Source organism: Denticeps clupeoides, chromosome 5, assembly GCF_900700375.1.
Source record: "Denticeps clupeoides chromosome 5, fDenClu1.1, whole genome shotgun sequence".
NCBI lineage: Eukaryota > Metazoa > Chordata > Actinopteri > Clupeiformes > Denticipitidae > Denticeps > Denticeps clupeoides.
Window position 1 is genome coordinate 9,452,926 of NC_041711.1, and position 20,645 is coordinate 9,473,570.

At 41.8% G+C, this 20,645-nt stretch overlaps 1 protein-coding gene across 3 annotated transcripts in view; it reads left to right on the plus strand.

Moving 5' to 3' along the window:
* The window catches only part of tmem131 (transmembrane protein 131), a 30,063-nt gene extending 15,347 nt beyond the window's left edge, over nt 1-14,716 (plus strand). Inside the window, exons 19-41 of one of the 3 annotated variants that reach the window (XM_028981817.1) lie at nt 201-287; nt 560-712; nt 940-1,015; nt 1,108-1,222; nt 1,886-2,024; nt 2,368-2,477; nt 2,583-2,649; nt 3,022-3,173; nt 4,327-4,469; nt 4,592-4,778; nt 4,905-5,090; nt 6,429-6,587; nt 6,675-7,075; nt 7,158-7,339; nt 7,411-7,547; nt 11,274-11,398; nt 11,515-11,679; nt 11,960-12,122; nt 12,225-12,337; nt 12,437-12,536; nt 13,167-13,264; nt 13,385-13,539; nt 13,649-14,716. In XM_028981817.1, the coding sequence (XP_028837650.1) occupies nt 201-287; nt 560-712; nt 940-1,015; nt 1,108-1,222; nt 1,886-2,024; nt 2,368-2,477; nt 2,583-2,649; nt 3,022-3,173; nt 4,327-4,469; nt 4,592-4,778; nt 4,905-5,090; nt 6,429-6,587; nt 6,675-7,075; nt 7,158-7,339; nt 7,411-7,547; nt 11,274-11,398; nt 11,515-11,679; nt 11,960-12,122; nt 12,225-12,337; nt 12,437-12,536; nt 13,167-13,264; nt 13,385-13,539; nt 13,649-13,945 (3,510 nt within the window). In that variant the 3' untranslated portion in view covers nt 13,946-14,716. Of the gene's footprint in view, nt 1-200; nt 288-559; nt 713-939; nt 1,016-1,107; nt 1,223-1,885; nt 2,025-2,367; nt 2,478-2,582; nt 2,650-3,021; nt 3,174-4,326; nt 4,470-4,591; nt 4,779-4,904; nt 5,091-6,428; nt 6,588-6,674; nt 7,076-7,157; nt 7,340-7,410; nt 7,548-11,273; nt 11,399-11,511; nt 11,680-11,959; nt 12,123-12,224; nt 12,338-12,436; nt 12,537-13,166; nt 13,265-13,384; nt 13,540-13,648 lie in introns of all 3 variants that reach the window. The other 2 variants (XM_028981818.1, XM_028981816.1) reach the window with 2 other exon arrangements.
* The last annotated feature ends 5,929 nt before the right edge of the window (nt 14,717-20,645 follow it).

Below are 20,645 nucleotides of genomic sequence, written 5' to 3' on the forward strand. Positions count from 1 at the left end.
CACATGATTGAGTTGCTGTGCTGTGTGTACACCCAACCAGGCTTTTTAATTGTTTAATGAGTTGTGGGCAGTCACAACTTGGAGAGCTCAAAATGTTTCGTTGAGTTCTCTTAAACAAAATGGAATTTTCAGCATGCCTCCCAGAAGAAAACAGTGTTTTACTGTCCCTATGTGTGTGTGTTTCCCCCTTCTCTCCACAGATATTAACAATTCCAGTGAAAGCCCTCATAGCAGTGGGCACATTGACCAGCTCTCCAAAGCACATTATCCTTCCACCGTCATTTCCAGTAAGAACCACAGCATATCAACTAACTACACCATTTATTTGCATATGACTTTTTATTTAATCTTTGTAATGTAGTCCATAGTGCATTGGAAATCAGGGCAGTAAGTTGACAAGAAGATGGTAGATGGTTTTGGTCCCATTTAAGCTTAGGATTAGTTCTATACCTGCTTGAATTAAACATGACGAATGATTCATATAGAATTTCAGTACCTTTGTGGATTATATGCTTTTTTATATATGGATATACACAGTAATTTGCCTGTGTGATATCAGGGTAAAGTGGTTCATCAGGGCTTCAGCGTCAGCAGCTCATTCTCTCAGAGGGTGAAGGTGCAACAGATGGGCTCCCTAACAGAGGACCCCCGCTTTTACCACAAGAGGCTCAAAAACAGCAGAGATGAGCTGGAGCCCAAACGCAAATCCAAGGTATTATTATTATGAAACTCATGGTGTAATATTAAAAATGTATTGAGATGTTTATTTCAATGGTAATTTTAAGCAGTGAACTGAACCAAAAAGATGACAAGTTGGTGAAATAATTTTTAAATGTGTGTTCAGCGCTGTTGAAATTCAGGGAACTGCTTTTAGTTGTAAAGGCCACAATAGTGCTATCACAAGCTTGGACATTTTATTTATTTTTTTTCCCCCTATAGGTTGCAAATATTTATTTTGATGCCAGTTTGCAGTGTGTAGACCGCTGTTACGTTGGGCTACCTTTCATGCTGAAATGTAAGTAATGCTCATATTGTCCAAATCTTGTGGTTACAATGTTTATCAGTGTATAGTCTCAAGGAGATTTATTTTTTCCCCCTCTATTTCAGCTGAGCCAAAAACTCATGGAATGGCGATGCAAGAGGATCTGTGGGACACGGATACAGATTTCTACCAGACTATGGTGAAGCGCTGGAAAGAGCTTAAAGAAAGGTCCAGGCACGAGTAAGTTACAGGTCAACTTTTCAGTTGGTTGTGAGGACGTGCAGAAATAGTTTGTATCTATGTTTGTTGGGGTAGCAAAAAAAAGGGCATTATTAAGTGTAACTTGACCTATTCAGTAATACAGTAATAAAATATACAAATTCTAAAAAGAAAAAATTATAAAATAAGTTATAAACATTAAATAGTAATTTAGGATTGCATGTAATGTACTCAGTAATTTGCGTTCAGGTTATGTGGTTGTATGCAAACTCTGGCTTGCTGGATTGGTCAACTCTGAGGAAAAATAGATGTTGAGGAAACTTGTAATTTGTGCAGTTTAATACTATTTAAACACCCTTCTGACTGAAGATTGGCGTGTGTGTAAATTGCAAATGCAAATCCTGCGCCATAGTAGAGGCACAACATTTAAGGAAGATTTGCTTTATTGTCATCGGGCAGAAAACAGAACTTTTCTATATTTGTCTGTGAATAAGCGCATAAGTACTATTCATAAAATACTCTTTTTGTTCTTTTGAATACTGTTTGTATTTAGCTCAACTTTCTCTTTCACGTTTCAGAGTTTAAAATATTGGTGCATTCCCTTACATGAGTAGAATCAATAGAAGTAATAGTAATTGTTTGTGTGAATGTAATAATGTATAGTAATGATTCTTTTGTTTTTAGGGCGGAGGCTGTATTTGAGGTGAACACAGACCTCCAGAAAAACGTTCAGGCCAGAGTGACTGCGCAGATGATGTGGCCATCTATAATCCAGTCTGCACGACAGATCCTCTTTCCCCTGACCAACACGAACAGTTCCTCGGTAAGTGCCCATACCCTTCTGCTCTGAGTGCTTCAGTAATGGAATGCCGTGCACGATGCAAGCGGCACTGTCCAAATGGCACAAGCAATTATTTCAGCTCATATGACTGCCATGTTACCTTTTTAATATCTTTTGTCTAGGCCTGAAATGCCAGGATCATTGCACTCAGACATTTTCCATTAGAACAGTGTGACTATTGTCAGTGGAATGGCTTAATTAAATTGAGTTGTGAGCCACTTTTTAGACCATGGTGGTGCTTTTTCTTTTTCTTTTTTTCCCCTCTGTCTTTCTGTCCCTCCTTTCCCATCCCCACTCAGACATAAAGATTTCTGTATCTGTGCAGGAAGTGGAGGTGTTATTTGAAAATCCGGCAGATGTGCCTGTCTATGTCCAGATCCTGCCCCTGGCACTGTACCCCAACCCTTCAGCGCTTTCAGAGAAACTTTTGGAGAGGTAATTGGGCTGTTCCATTTGCTGCTTTTGCTATGCAGCCTTCATTATGTGGCTTTTAATGTCAGAACATTTTAATGTGAAACTATTCACATGTGCTGTTCCCAGACTGCCGATAAAAAAACTCCCAAATATTGACACAACCACTCTGGAGTTCCAGGTGTACAGAAACCAAGTAAGTAGTGTCAGACATCCAGCTCTCAATTTGTCATTTTTCAGGCTTGCTTGTTTCATTAAGTTCCTGTGCCCAGAAGTTCAGTTCTTTTGGTGCTGTATGTATAAAATCTCAGGTCATTATCTTTGCCTGTAAATAATTGGTTTTAAGTGTTCTTACCGAACAGACATGTGCAGACATGTTCTTTCCCATGCCATAGCTTCTATGTATGCTGAAATGAGTTTAATTACAGTGTGTGATTTCTGTGGTCTAGATTAACAGATAAACTGGAAATAAGCTTTTCAGTTTCTCATGGAGAAAAGAATCCATGAAAAAAATAGCATGGGTAATATCTTGTGAATGCATGGACAACAGCCTCTTCTTGACTTGCAGACCTCTTTATCGAGAGCCAGCAGCGGTTTTAGGGAAGGACCCACACGACCGTATGTGCACAATGTCCTGCTACAGCCAGGGGAAGATAAGTCCTTCAGTGTGAAATTCACTCCTTTTAGTAACCACACACTCAGCTCCCTGATCATCGTCAGGTACGGGTGTTCGTTTTTTTTTTTTTTTTTTTTTTGTGTTTGCTTGTCTGAAAGCTGAACAAGGACCAACACAATCTGTTTAAGTGGTTTTTTTTATACTGGATTCAGAAAAGGTCATGGATTCGAGTAGAACTAGTGATAAAGCCAGATTCATACCAAACGTGGCAAGCACAGCGTTCTGATTTCCATTGTTTTCTATGGTGTTTGCCTCTGTAGAGTGATTTAGCGGGCCTCTGTGGACATCATGGTCAAAATTGAATTTTGTTGATTTTGTGATATAACATATCATCTTACGCTGAGGAAGGTGGTATGCTGGAGAAAAATTGTGGATGCAGTAGGCCATGTGTTGACAGAGTAGGAATAACGTGATTCCTATGTATCTACTGAAAGTATCCTATGTATTTACTGAAATAATGTCGTGGAGTCATTAGGATGTTGCACAGTGATTTGCTTTAACCACTCCTACTTTTTGAGCTCAACCCCACTGCAAAAACTGCTTATGTTTGTCTGATTATCTCAGTCTCTCTTCACCTCAGCCGGTTTGTTCACTGCATATTCTGCGTTCTCTTGTTCTGTACAAAAAAAAACATGTTCTCTGGAGTCCCTCCCACACGGCCAAGTTACAGTCTGTCTTGTCTGGCTTTCACAGGATGTTCAGCTGATTTGCAGAAATGTGGAAGTCTGTCTATATAACTTCAGAGAACTTTGTTGACATGCTGAACATGCATAAAATGAAAATGCATCATTCTCTTAAGCACGAAGAGCGTTGTTGCCCGTGAACTACTTATTAACTAGCGCAGTGCTCTACATTTACGTTTTCCAGTGTATCAACCTTTCATGAGATGACTGCACGGCCTGACAAAAATCTGCTCTGTGTGTGCATGCCCCGGACACCGCAAAGGATAGATGTCAAAATTAGTTTCTGTGGTCATATATGTATGTGTTTTAAAGACATTACCTACCTTTTATCTGTTCTTCTAAGCCTTTTTGATGAGCTCTGCCCTCTGGAGGTTGCTTTACCTCCACACACCTTTTATTTGGAAGTGCTCCTCACAACCAAATGTGTAGGTTTTACATTTCCCTGTGTGTGCAGAGCTCAGGTTTGTTTACACATAAGCAGCCATTATTCATGTTGGCCCCCTTTCCTCTGCAGGAACAACCTGACTGTGCTGGACTTTCTCCTAGTCCAGGGGCAGGGCACTTTTGAAAGCCTAAAGATGGCTGGGAAGTATCCAGGCCCTGGCAGCTCCTTGAGATTCAAGTTGACAGAGTCTCTTCTGAAAGACTGCACAGAGAGTGAGTTCCTTCTCAAAGTATGAGTGCATTCAACATCCTTGGATGGCGTTAATTAATTGAAGTGAATTTTGCTGTAGTTTATTCTTCTTTCACCAAGTTTAACTGTTTTTTTTATATTGCAGAGGTTAAATTGAAAGAGCCAAACTTCACCCTTAAAAGAACCTTTAAACTTGAAAACACAGGACGGCTTCCCCTCCACATTCAAGCCATGGAAATCAATGGATATGCTTGTGAAGGATATGGTTTTAAAATAGTCAACTGTCAAGAGCTTGTGTTGAGTCCAAACACATCAAAGGACATTGTTATCATGTGGGGAACATTTTATTTAATGTATTCGTATTGTTCATTATGTAGCTATTTATGATTAATTGCACATTACATATGTTTTCTGTGAACCTTTCTACCTCTTTCCAAATATGTATCTGTATCTTACAGGTTCACACCCGACTTCACAGCGTCGCGGGTGATCCGGGAGCTGAAATTGGTCACAGCGGGCGGCTCACACTTTGTATTTGTTCTGAATGCCTCATTGCCCTATCACATGCTGGCCTCCTGTGCTGAGGCCCTTCCCAGACCCACCTGGGAGCTGGAGTTGTATGTCATCATATCCATCATCATGAGGTAGGAGCCTCCACACACAGACTGTTGAGAATTTGCTTAATGTCACTATGAATCAAATTCTAGTTAATAAATCAGGAACCTTTTCTGTACGTATTTAAAATAGAATATCTGTTTATCATTAATCAAACCACATGGTACTTTCTTTTCAAATTAAGTACATTTTATTTACTCTTTTAAATATATACTCACAGGTTAAAGTCAGAAATGAGGTCTTCCCTTCTGACTTGTTTTTTTCTCTCTCAGAATAATACATAAATGGTATTCATTTGTCTAGGCCTGAAGTTAATTTGAAGTTAAGGCCTTGAAAAGTTATTGAATTTTGTTAATAAGCAACAGATTAATAAGTACCATCATTAATCCAATTCTTACCAGTCGGCGGCATTCAAGCTGCTTGTCTACGCTGTCAGAGACATGACTCATAATCCAAAAATAAAAATATATATAGTGCTAGGTATTTTAAACTAATATCAGTAACTCATTGAAGGAGTAATTTTGCTAAATATTGCAAAACACTGCTCGTGGCACGGAACCGCAATGCCACACGGCAGGGCAAGTGTCAGGCTGAAACTTTCAGGCCCACGCAGCATTTTCACACGTGCTCATATTTTTCGTATTTTTAACCTGTCTCTGCGACAAGCAGGCATTTTTTCGGCATATAAAACCAGGAAGTCAAACATCACAGCCTGAAAGAAACTCCGTCCTTCAAAGGTGACAATAATAAGTCAACTTAAAGCATCTTCACAGCCAAATCTTTCAAGATAAAATTACGATTTTTGACACGTGGAATGCTGAACTTGCCTTGATGTGGTAAATAGATATGAGCATAAAGAGACATTAGGGAAAAAATAATTACACATTTCAGTGCAGGGATCTCAATTAGAAACATGTTTGTCTTAAGATGACATCACTAGGTTTGGTGCTTGTAGGTTAAAAAAAAACATGTGCTTTCTGGGACCAGTTGGTGGCACTATACAAAACTGCCAATATTTTTACATGGGTGTGACATCACCCTGAATATGCCTGTGAAATTTGAGGTGGTTTGAGGATAAGTGTGTAAGATTTTGATCATGGGAAAGGCCTCAAAAATGCCCAAAACCTCTAAAAATAATAATAATTCTTACAGATATAATAGGGAATTTGCCCCTTGTAGGGTTCTGGCCCTTCATATGCCAAGAAAGGTGCAACTTTTGTCTAAAATTAAATTTAAAGTGGTCTTAACAAGGTCTTACAAAGTCTTAAATGTCATATAAAAAATCCTGGGGATACCCTGTTTACTGTGCTTCACTTCATCTTGGACAGAAGAAAAAATGTAGCTTTCTCTTCTTCCCCCTTTTCCAGTTCCATGTTTCTTCTAGTGTTAGTAACAGCGTACCTTGAAGCCCTGGGAATATGGGAACCTTTCAAGAGGCGTTTATCTTTTGAAGGGTCCAATTCTACAATGGAGACAGGGCGACCTTTTGACCTCAGGGAAATTGTACGGAACCAGAATGATGCAAAGTGAGTTGAATTTCAGGCACTTTATGCATTTTTTTTTTTTTTATGCATTCGGAGTTATGATTTCTGCATTGCTTGATGGGTTTACAGTTCACATGACAACAGTGAGCCAAACCACATCTCACGAGGCGCATCCAACTCCTCCAGGTTCAGCTGCAGGCAGAATGGCCTGCAGTCCCACCACAATAGCAATGGCCACCTTGAGAGGTTCCCCAAAAGCAATCACAGCAAAGCAGCTATGCAACCATGTTACCCACCAGTGACCAGCAAGAGCCAGGACATCCTCACAGTCAAACAGCGTAAACTGCAGGTCTCTAAGCCCCAGCCGCAGCAGCAGATCCCTCAGCAGGACGGCACAAACCGCCTCTGTTCAGAGGATTCAGACTACATCAATCTGGTGGAGGCCATGGACCGAGACCTCGAGCAGCCAGAGTCTCCAGCTGTGGAGGTTTTCCAGGAACACATCTCGTCTCAGTCCACTCAGAGTAAAGGTGCAGTGTTAGCAACAGATTTTTCTAAAGTTTTATTATGTTTTTTTGCTAGCTTGTTTTAAATTTCCCTGTAATATTGCAGCCCCACTATCAAAAGGGAAGGTTCATAAGAAAAAGACTCAGAAGCGACGAGAAGAGAAAGAAAAGAGAACAAAGGGAAAACCTCAGATAGAGGAGCTAAAGAACTCACTGCCCGACAATGATGACAGCTCCTCTACCACCACAGAGACCTCCAACCCAGATGTGGATGCCAGCATCAAAGAGGTAGGAGTCAGACCTCACCATGGACTGTTGTCAGACCATCTCTGGACTTAGTGTTCCTTGCATCCTCGTAGGAACCACTGAACAAAAAATCACAACCATCTCAGGTTGAAAGCGATAGCAGGGAGGAACCGTCAGAGTCCAAATCCAAACTACAGAACAAGAAAACAGCCAGCACAAAGCTAGATGTGCCCACAGACACAAAATCAAGGTAAGATAAGAGGCAGACAGGTCATGCCACGTAGAGATATGTCATCTTTGCCACACACCTTTTCAAGAAAAGGTATGTGAACAGTTTGGAATGATAAGGAATTCTGCAGAAATTGGTCATAAAATGCGATCTGTTCTTAGTCACAACAATAGACAAACACAGTCTGCTTAAGCTAATACCACACATAATTGTTTTCATGTTTTAATTGCAGCTGTGTTTCTTTTGATGTTCAATGTAACTTTTAAACATAAAGTGCATGTGTGCAATACAAACCAGCTACATAAAGTGCAAACGGGACACAGACAGTGCAAGAGAAGCAAACCATTGCTATGTAGAGTCCCTTCAGGATGGACAAGAGAGTCTTGTGGTTAACTGTATCAAATTCTGCAGACAGGTTGAGGACAATAAGAGCAGGTGAGTGTTTTGCTCATCTGGCCGCATGTAGCTTCTTAGAAACAGCCAGAAGGCCTCTGTCTCAGTCTAATGACCTGCTCTGAAGCAAGACTGGTTGGGACCTAGGAGGTTGTTCTGAGACAGATGAAGTGATAGCTGAGTGTAGAGACAGGGCTAAAGGTCTTTAGAAAGAAATGTGAGAAGACACTGGTTGGTAGTTGTTGATGTCTGCAGGATCAGTAGGATTGGAAGAACCCTGGCGGTTTTAAAGAGAGATGGTACATGACCAGTTGTAACTGGACCGTTTATGACATGAGAAATGAAGGGGATAAGGTCAGGAGAGTATTTTGCAGGGCATTGGATCCAGTGGACAGGATGATTTCATCTGATGTGAGTTCTGAAAATAGTTCTAGGGCAGTTGGCAGGTCTTCAGTGTGTGGAGTAGGGGTTGTGGTGGCAGATTTGCTCAGTCTTCACTGTAAAGAAGTTTTTCAGCGGTTATGGAAGAAGGTGCAGGGGGAGTCGGAGGGTTCAATAGAGATGAGAATATAGGCAGAGGTCTCCAGTTTTGTGTTATAGAAAGTAGATTTAGCAGAGGTGAGGGCAGTGGAGAAGTTGTGTAGGAGATTCTGATAACGCAGCAGGTCCAAGTCATGCTGTGATTTCTTATATTTCCTCTCCACTGCTGTTAGCTCCCTTCGAACAGTCATCTCTTTGGTTTTGTCCATGTTCAGAAACAGATCTCCTCTCTGTATGCTGACTAATTGTTGTTGCTGATGCTTTGGCGAACGTTATGTGGTTGGAGCTTCACAGTCAAGGGGTCATTGGACTCAGCACAGAGCGCTGAGGAGCTCCAGTGCTCAGTGTGGTGGTGCTCAGTGAGATGAAAGTAATGTGATTTATCATTGTGAAACACAGTACAGCACACGGTGACACAATGAAATGTGTCCTCTGCTTTTAACCATCACCATTGGTGAGCAGTGGGCACCCACGAAAGGGCGCCCAGGGAGCAGTGTGTGTTATGATTAGGGGTCTGTTTCCTTACCCGCTATGCCACCACTGCCCCCACGTTGAAGATACCGGTGAGAACATCTGCCAGCACGTTCTGTTATGCTTCTTCCAGGGATACTGTCTGGTCCAGCAGCCTTTTGTGAGTTAAATCTTTGAAAAACTCTTTGTGAATTTTCCTCATGTTCGCCGTGGTTACAACACCTGGTCAGTGGAAAAAGGGTTTGATTTCCTCTGTGTGTCGAATCCCATGTAGAAGTCAGTCAGTGCATCTGGTAGGGAGGGCTCACTGTTGCAGTCAGAGGTTTTAGTCCTGTGGTTTGTGGATGCCACTGGCACTGCGGTTCTCTGCTGTCCTGGAAGTGGCTGTGGATTTTCTGCCCGTGTGCACGTTTGATGCTCTAATGGCTTGAGACAGTTTGGTGCTCACTGATCTTAGGGCCACCTTGTCACCCTTCTTAAAAGCGGAATTTTGAGCTTTCAGCAGTTCACATACTTCTGATTGATATTTTATTGTTGAAGACATTCTGTTTAATTTACTTGTATGCTTTGGGTTGTTGTCCTGTTGAATCACCCATTTTCTGTTGATTTTTTATTCGGTGGACACATGGCCATCAGTTGTCTTGATAAACTTGGGAATTAATTTTCCTTTAGCTGGCGCAGGATGACCAATTTGTGCATAATTCCATATAATGTTAAAATGAACAATTGAATAAATAGGTGGCTTTAATAAATGAACTTTAAGCTTTATACAAGCATTGGTCAAAATGGTAGACTACAGTCCCTGAAAAAAGTCCTGTCGCTTGTGTACAAATTGACCTCAAATGGCACTGAAATATATTTCTAGTCCAGATTTTTCTTACAAGAAATTGATAATTTTTACATTTTTTTTCTAATAATGTTTCAGTGCAAAACAAAACTGTCAAAAGTATTCTAATATTCAAAGTTTGTTAAAGCCCATTGAGTCAGTTTTTGCAAAGACATAAGTGTTGTCGCCTTGTCATATGAGCTTCACCTGTGAATAATAATGGATCAATTAGGTCTCAGGGGTGTATTAAAAAGACCCCCAGTACACTAGACCTTCACATCAACTGCAACTAGACCTCTGCTAACATGCCTAAGATTCACCCTGAGACTAAAGTGTTGATTATCAAGATGTTGAAGACCAGATCCACTGCTAATGTGGCAACACCTTCAACATGTCTCAGCGTCAAGTACAGAGGATTTAAAAAAAAAAAAAAAAAAAAAAAAAAAAGATTTGTAGAGACTGGAGACGTTTTTGACAAGCCCAGGTCAGGCAGACCCTGCAAGACAGCTGCTCAATAGGACCTTTTGTTGGCTTGAAAATCCAAGGCCAGCCCATTTCCCACTGCAGCAGAGCTTCACGAGACCTGGTCACCTGAAGTCCCTGTGTCAACCAGAACAGTTTGTTGGATTCTGTCTCGAAATGGCCTCCATGGTCAAACCCATGCCCAGAAGCCAGCACTAAACAAAAGACAATTGAAAAACCATGTGGCATTTGCCAAGGCCCACAGCCTGCTAAATGGATGAACAGAAGGGGGATTTTTAGATGAATCTTCTGTTTAATTACACCACAGTCGCCGCAAATGTTGCAGGAGACCTACTGGAGCCCACATGGATTCAAGATTCACGCAGAAAACAGTGAGGTTTGGTGGCGGAAAAATCATGGTCTGGGGTTACATCCAGTATCGGGTGTGCGAGAGATCTGCAGGGTGGAAGGCAACATCAATAGTCTGAAATACCAAGAAATCTTAGCTACCTTTTTATATTCCAGACATGAACATCATTGAGCATGTGTGGGGTAGGATGAAAGAGGAAGCATGGAAGACGAAACCAAAGAATATTGATGAACTTTCTTTGCTATTCCTGATTAGTGCATCAATAAATTGTATGAATCCTTGCCAAACCACATGGATGCAGCCCTTCAAGTCATACAAGATATTCAATTTTGATCTCACAGCACCACTTCTTAATTTGCTGACACATTTTTTGTATTTGCAGTGAATTTGTTCAATTTCTTTATAGGCGACAAAACGTTTGTCTTGACCAGATTTGACCTTTCTGTCTTGATTCACTGAAAGAAGATTTATCATTTAAACTAATTCATTTCAATGCATTAAACCTCATTTGATAGGGTTTTAACTTTTTTACATGAACTATTTCTAACACCAATTGATTAATTAAAAGGCAGGTTAATCGCAGGTGTTTCTTCAAAATAGAATAAAATAGCGACAAGACTTTATTCAGGGGCTGTATATTAATCTAATAGTAATAATGTGCACATGAAACACTTCTGTATTTCAGTTCATTGGAGCTGCCATATGTAACCCCTATTGAAAACAGACAGCGCAAGAAGTTCCCTACAAAGAATTTAGTCCACCAGAACTTGGCAAATCCTTCCAAACAAAGACCCCCACAAAAGCCCCGAGGTTAGTTTTTGCATCACTGCTGTATAGAACAACAATGATAAACTTCACACTTTAATTTTGAATGCAAGGAAGCCATGAACACACACAAGATGACTCCTTTGGTTACCCACCAGCAGCTGAAGAGAAGGTGGTTTGCGAATACCGGTCTTCTCCTGTGGGGAAACTGCTCTCCAGCAGCCCCATGCAGGAGCTTATGAGCAGCAGCAGCAGCTCAGAGGGAGAGAAGGACACGTCCCCCCCACCAGAATGGGACTGTGTGCCGCTCAACAAATTCCCCAACTGTAAGCGTGTTTTGCATTAACATATATTAACATGCTTTTTCTAATGAAGGACATATTTGTACTATTTTTTTTTTCTCTTCTGAACAACATCTTCTTTATGAGCATTAAGGATTTTATTTTTCAGAATGCTTAGGGGGCTGCTTAGATGGTTTTGGTGAAAGTTTTTAAACGTTTTTCAATCTGCAGACGTAATGCACTTTGTCGTTGTGTAATCATTTTATTTATTAGTAGTGAATGAGATTCCTTTAGCTGCTAGAAATATATATTTTTTTCTCACCAGCTGTGGACAGTCTCCAGCAGATCTCCATCCAGACCATGAATGCGGACCCATTTCTGAAAAGAGCCAGCTCGTTGGCTGCTGCCAGGACCTGCTCCCCTCCCCCCTCTTGCCCCAGCCCCACCACCACCCGTGGGAGTTACACCAGCACCCTGAGCACCATCAGGTATCCTCCTGTACAGCTCCTGGTTGGAACGTGCGGGCTTATATACTCTGGGGTCGTAGATGTTAGATTTGATGACTGACTGGTGTGTGTGTTTGAATGCAGTGATGTTGCTCCACTGGGTGTTGCTGGTACGAAGAACAAGTTGACCTCGTTGCCTGGCAAAAATGGGAATCCCACCTTTGCTGCAGTAGCTGCAGGCTATGACAAAAGCCCTGGTGAGTTGTTTTTTTTTCCTTGTCCTTCCACATGAAATAAAAACGTTTAAGTGCTTGGTTTCATGGCTGTGTCTGTTTTTGTGTTTGGGGGTCTGTCAGGTGGCAGCGGTCCAGCTAAAGTCACTTTTAGTCGACCCGATCCATTGGGAAAGGTCACAGTACCTCACACCATCTCTGTAGACAGTGACTGTTCAGACAGGTAAGATAGTTTTCCTTCAACTGCAGAGCAAAAGAGCAACCTTCTAGAACGGATTACTTTATTAGCAAATTAGCTGTGGCAATTCCATCTGATTATTATTATGTATTATTCAGACGTGCACAAGTAGTCCTGGGTGATTTATAGCTTGATGGCTGTCATCAGCTTTTGGACCGAATTCAGGGTTTTATTTAACTTCCTCACAGAACTTATGATAACTTTGAAATGTGGCATCTGTAATTGGTTCAGTGGGGCATCATGGCAGAGGGAGAGTTCTCCAAAAAAGGAAAATACTTCAGACTGCTGTTTTTTTCAGGTTCGGATTGCTCGAAACAGAGCCAAGGAGGGAAGTGATAGTCGTGGTTTTATATGTTAATAAACTTTTTATTATCTATGTTTATTATTTGGTTTTGCTCCAGCAATATCAGAAAAAATTGTGATTTTTTTTTAAAACTCATTTTTTAATCTCTTGTCATGTTGCCCAGCCCTAGGCACATGGCATAAATAGCTTTCTCTTCAATCCATACAAATAATATTATATATTATAGTCTTATTTATATTCACTAGTTTATGATTATTGAGTTTTTTGTGAAGCTGCTGTGTACCAAGTTCCGTGTTTTTGTTTCTCTGCAGCTCTGGCTTAAGAAGTCCAATAACTGCCAACAGCCCAAGCTTCAACGCAGACAACTCCTTTTCCGCATTTGGACCAAACACCTTTAATTTGTCTGGAGGTGAGCATCTGTAGCATAATGACCAAATAAGTTTCTGTAGTCTCAGCCGTATTGTATTAACAGATGGCGATAGGTATGTATTTCTCACATGTGCATATGTGGATGTTTTCCAAAATGCAGTCTTCAGTGGAATGACATCCCCTAAGCACAGCGAGGCTCCACAGACCTGGTCTGAGATCAGTCGGGCCTCCCCGTCTATTTGGGATGCTCCCGTCTCCTCTGACTCCCCGCATTCATGGCCCACCAGTTCTGGCCCGCCCACCAGCCCTACTTCGGTAAACACTCGCAACGAACCTTTTTGATTAGCTGCACAGGAAGTATTGATTTAAAATAGATGTTTCAGTTACAAATGTTTCCTTTTCTTTCTCTCCCTCCACTTTGTAGTCTATTTTGGGCAACAGCAGTCTGTGGTCCTCCTCTTCACCCTTCAGCTCCTCCATCTGGTCTGCCTGTGGGGACAGCGGACTGTCCTCGTTTCCCTCCCCCTCATCCCCCACCACCCCCATCTCCCCCATTGCTGATTTGATAAGCAATTCCGATACCACGTGCCCTCCCCCTGCACTGGGCGTGGCACCAGCAGTGGAGCAGACCCGCACCTACAACCCATGGAGTGCATGGAGACCCACCCTGACGCGCCGCAGTTCTGAGCCCTGGCCCAACCCTCAAGATGGAGGGAATTAGGCCACGTGCGCTAGGAAGATGCAACTGGAGGTGGTTTACAAAGTCAGACAAGAAAAAGAAGTTTATCATATCTGCAGGAAATGGTGAACACTTAATGCGTAGTAACACTGACATTCTACAGGTGGGTTTTGTAATTGGCTATCATGCTGTGTGTTGTGCAGCAGTCTTTTGAAACGATGGATAAAACGGCTCAGTCTAGCCAAAAAGATTTTTTCTTTACCCCCGAACCCCAAAAACCACCCAACCCCCCCAAAAAAGGTGTTCAGGAAAGCAATGTTTATTTATTTTTATTTTTTTATGTTTGCAACTCTTTTTGCTAAACCAGAGTTGACATAAGTAGCATGGGCCCTTGTTATTATTTTACGTCCCGTATCCCCCCTCCCTTCCCAGCATTTTTGTGCTGATCCCGTGGCAGCACTGTGTTATGGTCTGGTATTATGAGCACTTTTGTAAATGCCAAATTGTTTTGAAGAGAGCGATCCTTTGTTTCTGGGCCAGTTTTTTTTTTTAGGTTTTCGGTGCAATAGATGGATTAATTGGAATGTCAAATTTAGCTGACATCGACCATTTTTGTTGCATCAATGCTGATGCCAGTCACTCATTTTTAAGTTGTGAAGACAGATAAAGGTATTTTATGCCCGTTTTAATTTTCAACAGTCATTTTTATATTGGGCATCAGCAATAAAAAAATATTTTATTTTGAGAAGCTACCCTTATTTCTGTCAAGGTTGATGTTGCTCACCAAGTCTAAATAAATGCATACGGCAGAAACCCTGGTGTCTTGTCTTCACTACATCATGCGCCCATTTTTCAGTATTTTTTTGTGAATCAAACATTTTTATTCACAAGGAATTATGTACAACGCCATATTCCAATGAAGTTGTGAGTTAAATAAAAACAGAATACAGAAAACAGAATTCAATAATCAGATCCCACTCAGCTTTTGAACTATAGACAGATATCGAAAGCTGTGTGCGTACTTACAGAGCAACAACATTAATAAAGTATATCAGTCCGGATTAAGACCTCATCATAGTACTGAGACGCTGCTGGTTTAAGTGGTTAATGTCCTGTTTCACCTTATTGCAGTGTTTTAACCATGCTATTCTCCTCTACCTGATGGAGGATGTTGTTGGGATTGAGGGAATAGCCCTCTGGTTATGGTTCAGATCATAATTGGTATCAGTTTCTGGACATTTATGGTGATTCACTTTCCCCTAGTAAAGTGGAGTTTGGTGTTCCATGAGATTCCATTTTAGGTCCTTTGCTATTTCCTTATACATGTTACCGGTCACGCTATTCGCGAACACCTTTAACTTTCACTGTTAAGCCGACCACACACAGTTGTATTTATCAGCATTGTCAGATGAGAGGCAGTAGCTGAACGGAGTTGTACATCAAGCAAGAATGGTAAAGAATTCCACCTACACGGCTTCAACAATTTCCTCAAATTCAAAATGAGCAAAGAAATACAATATTTTTACAATGTGCAAAAATACAACTAAATTAATCAGTCTGAACATTAGGTATTTTGTCTTGTAGTATATGCACACTGCTCAAAAAATACCCTGTACCTTGTTCTTAACACAGTTCAATGTGCTGTCAACAAAATCACGCAAAAGTTATTGGTGGAAATAAATGTTATCAACCCATGGAGGTCTGGATTTGGAGTCCGGTTCAAAATTAAAGTTGAAAAACAGTACAGACTGATCCAACTTTGATTATTTGAAATTAATTTGTAATTACATATGTGTTTATAAATGTTTATATAATATAAATGTTTACTGCATTTGGTAGATATGAGAACACAAAATGAAGCAGCAGCAGGGCATTTGCTTCAGTGTGTTTTGATTTGATCGATTTGCTGTGGCTCCTGCCACAAGGTGGCGCTGCATGGTGGTGTCACTCAGCCTGGGCTGACTGTGGGTAGTGTACAATACACAGTTTAAATTATGTAAGTAAATTCTACATATTACATGACTTGTGCTAAATGTACAAATTATATTTTAATGATAATCAACATTTAACTAAATTAAAAGCCAAGTAATATCGTAAATCGACTGTATTACTTTTACATATTTTGCATAAGTCCAGTATTTTTCCCCTGCTTTAAAAATCTGATTATTGTTCTCATTCATCACAATAGTTAGGTTTGATCTGTAAATTATGCTGCTGTACTATGTCCTTCATGATATCTGTGGTCTTTTAGTGGACTTTTACAGCAAGCCTTGGAAACAAATCAGTTTCATCCCCAACTTCATTACTCCAGTGTTTTAATTCTGAATAAATCTGAATCTGCAGGTTCCATTTCTGTGCAATAGATGGTAATGGCCATTCTTGACGTATGACTTCCTCCTCCTATTTCTGGTGGAGCCCAGTGGCGCTGGCGTCAGCAGTGAGGAGCCGAGGCTTGTTGTGTGACTTGTGAATTCTGAAGATGAGTCAGACTGCAGCTGGGCTCGCTGCTGAGGTGAATACCAAGTAGAGCACCTCGCTCTGCAGAGACCTCAACAGGCCGCTCTCTCTCTCTCTCTCTCTCTCTCTCTCTCTCTCTCACCTGGGTGTGATGTTTGCAGCACGGGACACCGATCCAGCTAATGAGAAATGAACGCCCAACTCAACCCCTCCTCCCCCTCATGCCCTCATTACACTCAGACCCTCCACTTCGTTAGGTGGAGTGGACCATCTACAGAAGGGGGCAGCACCCACTCAGGGTCTGACTGCAGCCCGGTGGGTTGTCAAGAGGTAAATGAGGTGCACGGGGATGACAACATTCATACTGAGGTCACCTGAGTGAGCAGATGATGGGAAGTGGCTGGCGATTGGTATGAGTCTTCCATGTATAGCGCTTTCCAAGGTAGCACCAACACACCTCCTTCAACACGATCCACTTCAACAAATCTCACTGAAAGAGGAACGGACCTCTTCCACAGTGTTTTATGTGTTAAACTCTAACTTATTATTTTCAAGTGTTTTGCCTTGTGATGTATATTTCTTTCTAGCTTTGATTCAGCTAATAAAAGTTTTTGATGAATCTATTAAATCTATTAAAATTCGGCACAAAGTAATCTTTGCTAGTAAGCATAATCAAACTTGAATAAGAGACAGATGTACAATATTTTAATTAGCTCCTTTATTAAATTTTAACAGTGGACATGAATTGTGTTTACACCTGTGTAAACATGCTACAATAAATAATTTCTAAACTTTTCCCATCTGGGAAAATGGGTATGTAAGAAACTGCAAAAAAGTACAATAAGTTGGTTAGGGTTAATTCATTAATTAAATTGATGCCTGAATCAAAAGGTATTAGTTCGCACACTTATGCGTCCATTGTATTGTATGGAATTGTCCACTGAAAAGTAATTGGGAAGGTCCGATGTGCTTTCTAATAAAAAAGCACAGTGGGAGAGGCCCAGTGCAGGTGACGCCTCAATTTGTCACCTCAGCCCTTCCAGAAAACTCTGAGGACGTTTGATGGTCATCCCGCATGTGCAATGCGCTACACATGAATACAGCCGTTCTCAGTGTGAAACCCGACTCCTGGAGAGCTGCATTTTGTAGGGCGGAAAGGCGCATCTTTCCATGGAATCTGCTGAGTCGTCTTAAAAACCGCCAATAAGAGTGACGCAAACATGGAACTGCAGTCACTGGGCTTTGCCTGTACAGTATACTGATTCTGTCTACTAAAGGGGAAAAAGAGCTGGACGGGGGTATTTAATGTCTCCAGTGTTTATCCATGTGTGCCATGTGGTCATGGATTGCTGTGCTGCTGTTTTTTTTTTTTTTTTCTTGGGGGTGTGTATTTTTTCAAACAATGACATTCTTTATTCAGATAGAAGCAGTGTAATCCCGTCATTGGTCTCTCCTCTCCTCCACGTGAGGCGGTGGCTCCACCTGCTCCACCGGCAGGCGTGTCTCCTACAGCCGGCGCCTGGCATCAGCATTCCTGTGACATTGCAGTGACTTTGCAGCACGGTCACATTAAACTGGCCGGGAAAATAAAGCTGCCTTCCATCTGGGAGAACGCCGCACCGTTATGAGCTGTCAGAGAGAAAAGGTGGAGAGACGGATGTAATGTGTGAGTAACACACCGGCCCCCGGAGAGCAATTACTGAGCATCGTGGGTGTGTCTGGATTACGACCCTTGTCCCGCTTTCTTAGAACCTTTGCAGTATATATGTGCAAGTATATATGTGCAAGTATATGTGGTCATGATGGGTTACATATATGCCATTAATTGTAGCTCAGTGTCATCACCCTTGAGTGACCTTCATGAAGCAGACTGTATTCTGTGTTGCCATGGAGCCTGTAAAGCAAAACATGGACCAGCAGTCTCCTCCAAGCCTCTAGATGGTGGCCCCACCATCTCTCAAGGTACAAGGAAGACGTGCATCTAGAAATGTCCAGTAGGCACCTTTTTTTTGTCTTTTAATGCTAAAAAAATATTTGTGACCTCAGCTTTTTACATCAAATTACAGTCACGGTATTTGACAGACCTAAATATATGCTTAACGTCTAAGCATATATTTAGGTCTGTCAAATACCGTGACTGTAATTTGATGTAAAATCATGCCTCGGTTGTTTCCGTGCTCATTTGGTGATTGGCTGGGTCGACATACTAGGCCACGGCACTTTAAATATCATTCTGCCGTAATGACCTTATTTTACCCCTCGCTGTGCCAACTACCAACGGCAGAAGCTGAATTTAAATATCTTTGTGTCTTCACATAAGCAGATGTACATGAATTCATGACACTGGTGAGTTAATATTCATGGTGTGGCCGCTTCCCCTGGTGTATCACGGCTTGGGCAGGTCTATGATCTGGAGTTGTCATTCATTGTAAAGTAGAAAAAAAGAGAGCTGTGAAATGTCAGGGGAGCCCAGCGCCCAAAGTTGACCCCGGTCAACCCCAGAATCTGCCCCTGCTGTGTAATAGCGAGATTAGAGGATGCTGCTGAGTCAGCAGGAGGGGATCTAGACCAGAGCTGAGGATAAGAAAAAAAACCACACACACACACACACACACACACACACACACACACCAAGATGAACGTTTGGAGAACATTGTCACAAGAGCCAACTGGCAGAAACATTATGTTCTTGTTTTAAATGACAAATGTAACACAACATGCATGCTTTTGGTGTACATCGTGTTCTGTTTTTTGTTTTTACGAACAAGATCTGAATGTGGTGAGGAAGCATTTAGCTGTCAATGATTAAATAAATGATTATTTAATCATTTTGTTCATAATCATTCATTTGAACACTTTAACCACTTCTGTCACTTTTTAGTGATCTAGCAAGTTTGCATGTTGGAAATTGCCTCTGTGCATGAAATTTAATATTAAATAAACTTGACCATGGCCAAATCATTAAAAGAGAATGAAGTCCCCACTGTTTCTGAAAGCCCTGTAAAGGGCAGATGGCCTAGCGGTTCAGGAAGTGGCCCTGCAATCAGAAGGTTGCTGGTTCGAATCCCGATCAGCCAAGGTGCCACTGAGGTGCCACTGAGCAAAGCACCATCCCCACACACTGCTCCCCGGGCGCCTGTCATGGCCGCCCACTGCTCACCCACTGCTCACCAAGGGTGATGGTTAAAGGAGGACCCCTTTTCACCCCGTCTGACTGACATGGACTCTGACCCTGAGGCCACCCGCTGTATGGTCCAGACGATGGCACTACAGCTAAGTGTACTTGAGGTGACCTGTGGGGGAGCTTTCTGGGATTGGGGCTCTTGACTGTGCCGCTTCAAGAGTCGTGTTTTCACTGAAGAGTTTTTCATCCCACTGCTCTTTAGCCAGCCCACCCCCCAACTAGTTTCCTTTCAACAGTGGTGTGGAAAACACTCAGAATACAGAGAGCCGAGTCTACATAATCATGACAAATAGGCATGTTCCTCACAACACATCATATTTTGGTCACCTGGCCTCCATTAGACATTTTTTAATTATTCTGCTTCTATCTGAAGTCCAAGCTTCCTTTGGTGTTTGGTTGATTTCATTGGCTGATTTGATTGGTTGGTTGGGCTGCACCCATTTTTTCCCCTCCATTCTATATCCCTGACCGACATCAGCCTATGTCCTACCAGCAGGTGACAATGTTCTCACCTTCTACAGCTGAGTTGCCATGTCTGCTGATCACAGTCCTGACAGGAATAGGAAACATCTGTTGCCAGGCAGCAGAACAACTGTTTCCTAGCAACAGTGTGAGCCTGGATGGAGGGGATGACGTGCCTGAGCGATATGGACGAGTGAGATCCAGAGAAGGTGTGCATGTACTGTATGACCCACAGCTGAATGAAGTGAAACCCAAGAAAGAACTTGTATATTGCACAATCGGGACAGGTTCCAGGAAATGAATGCTTTTAAAAATAGAATTATGCCTGCTCAGCACCTCCACTTCGTCCCCTGACCCATGTGTGACTGTAAGGTGTAATGGATCTTGCCTCAGTTACGCATCAGAAACATTCATCACATTGCTGCCATTGTTCCATATTACAAAGACACAGACATTCTGATTATCTGATGGGAATCCCGGGAGTGGCAATATTGTGCCACTTTTTCACCTTGTTCAGAATTGGTGACATGACAAGCAAAATACTGGCTGTCTGAAAAGTCAACTCTGTCTGTCACATGCGTCTAACTGGATAGGATTATGACGCAGAGTTAGTGGATGACACTGAGATGACTAAGAATG